This window comes from Apis dorsata, unplaced genomic scaffold (genome assembly GCF_000469605.1).
Source record: "Apis dorsata unplaced genomic scaffold, Apis dorsata 1.3 scaffold_7, whole genome shotgun sequence".
Lineage (NCBI taxonomy): Eukaryota > Metazoa > Arthropoda > Insecta > Hymenoptera > Apidae > Apis > Apis dorsata.
Window position 1 is genome coordinate 64,478 of NW_006263310.1, and position 1,713 is coordinate 66,190.

At 35.9% G+C, this 1,713-nt stretch overlaps 1 protein-coding gene across 1 annotated transcript in view; it reads right to left on the bottom strand.

Annotated features, from left to right (window-relative positions):
* Positions 1-418: 418 nt before the first annotated feature.
* LOC102681265 (zinc finger protein 845-like) overlaps positions 419-1,713 on the bottom strand; it is a 17,798-nt gene continuing 16,503 nt past the window's right edge. The window contains exon 6 of the mRNA XM_006607606.1: positions 419-1,200. Within this exon, the coding sequence (XP_006607669.1) occupies positions 961-1,200 (240 nt within the window). The 3' untranslated portion in view covers positions 419-960. The remainder of the gene's footprint in view (positions 1,201-1,713) is intronic.

Sequence of the window (1,713 nt, forward strand, 5' to 3'; positions counted from 1 at the left end):
GTTTTTCTTTTTTTCTTTTTTTTTTTGGAAATTCGTTCGTCTTTATTCGAATAAATAATGTCGAAACAGTGACGTCTGAAAGTAGTTTGATCGCTTAAGAACGAAACCTAACCTAATCTAAGTCGTATTTTACTTACGTCGTTTTTACCAATAATATCTTCTTTCATATTTTTGATTCGTATGAAATTGTAATAAGTATAATGTTATCCACGTGTAATAATTGTATATACGAAATTTTATTTACAAAATCATTTTTAATTCAGCTGAAAGCTATTTCTACGAGAGATAAAGATAAAATTAAATTCGTATCTTTATATATGTTCTTCGTGTCCAACTTGATGTTTCTTTCGATTTACGACTTCTGCTTTGAAGCAAAGAATGTAGATAAAATTTAAATCAAATTCAAAATCATTTCATAACTATATAGATATATTTTTTAAAATCGTATCTATGTATTTATATACTTCATGTTCATTTCGATATACGTCTTTTTCGACTTACGAAACCAATTAGAACGTAAATGCGGGTTACGGCTATATATCCATGATAATTTATGGCGGATGAACTCGAACGATTCTCATAATATCTCAAAACTCGAAGGGATATAAAGATTCGATCGTATACGCGTCTAAAGTGCTTACGTATCGTGCCACGTGACCGTACATCACTTTAACTATTTCCTGGCGTGGTACAGGCCTACCGGTTCGCACGATCGCGAACAACGAGAGAGAACAACAACAACGTCCAGGACTAACGCGCATCCGTGCGCTATGCCGGGTGCATCGAGGATAATTCAACGATACTCCCGCGAGCAATCGTCGATCCGAAAGATATATTTGAAAGATGTTGCCGCGGTGTGCCGAAGTGAACCGTTGCGGGTCGCCTTTTACCAATTTTAAGACGCACGTGCCGTCGTAAATTTCCAACGTTCCATCGGGAAAGCGAAACGATCGAAACCGATTAATTCGGCTCGTCGACGAAATCCGTGCTCCGATGGACTTTAAAAATCCCGATAACGTAGTCGTTCGCGTGGCCAGGCGTAGAAAACGTGTCACTGTGCACTTCCAACAAATGTGCGCGAAGTTCTTTCGCGAAATTCGTTCGAAATGGTTCCGGATTGTTCCCTTGGCAAACGTCGCATTCGTAAATCGTCTTGCCTGGATGCAGATTCGTCGACAACACGTGTTTCCTGAGATTCTCCTGAAACAGAAACGAAAAAATGACAGTGTTAGTCGAACGAATGAACGAGTATAGATGGCGGTATAGCACAGGAAAAGAAAAAGCAAGGCCTTCAGTTGCGATGAGAAAAAAAGATATCAAAGACGTCATTGTGAATAACTTTTTCTTATAACTTGATCGACAATCTCTTATAATTTTTGAGATATTTGAAAGGAAAAGGATTATTATCGTGTTAAATATTAATTTGTTCAACGTATATCTAAGAAGTAAGTATATCGTATTTAACAAAAAAAATTTTACTTTCTCTATTGTACTATCTTTTCTTAACGATTCAATTTGCGAAAAATTATATTTCATCCAATTGTATTCATATAAAAATCATTCGTCACCGATTAAATAAAATCTCTCTTCGCTTCGAATTTCATAATACTTGTATCGTATATTTTAGGTTAGATTAGGTTAAGTTAGTCAACACGAGACTGCCATTTATCAATTATTATACGTACTCACAGCGACCAAAATGTATATAACAGG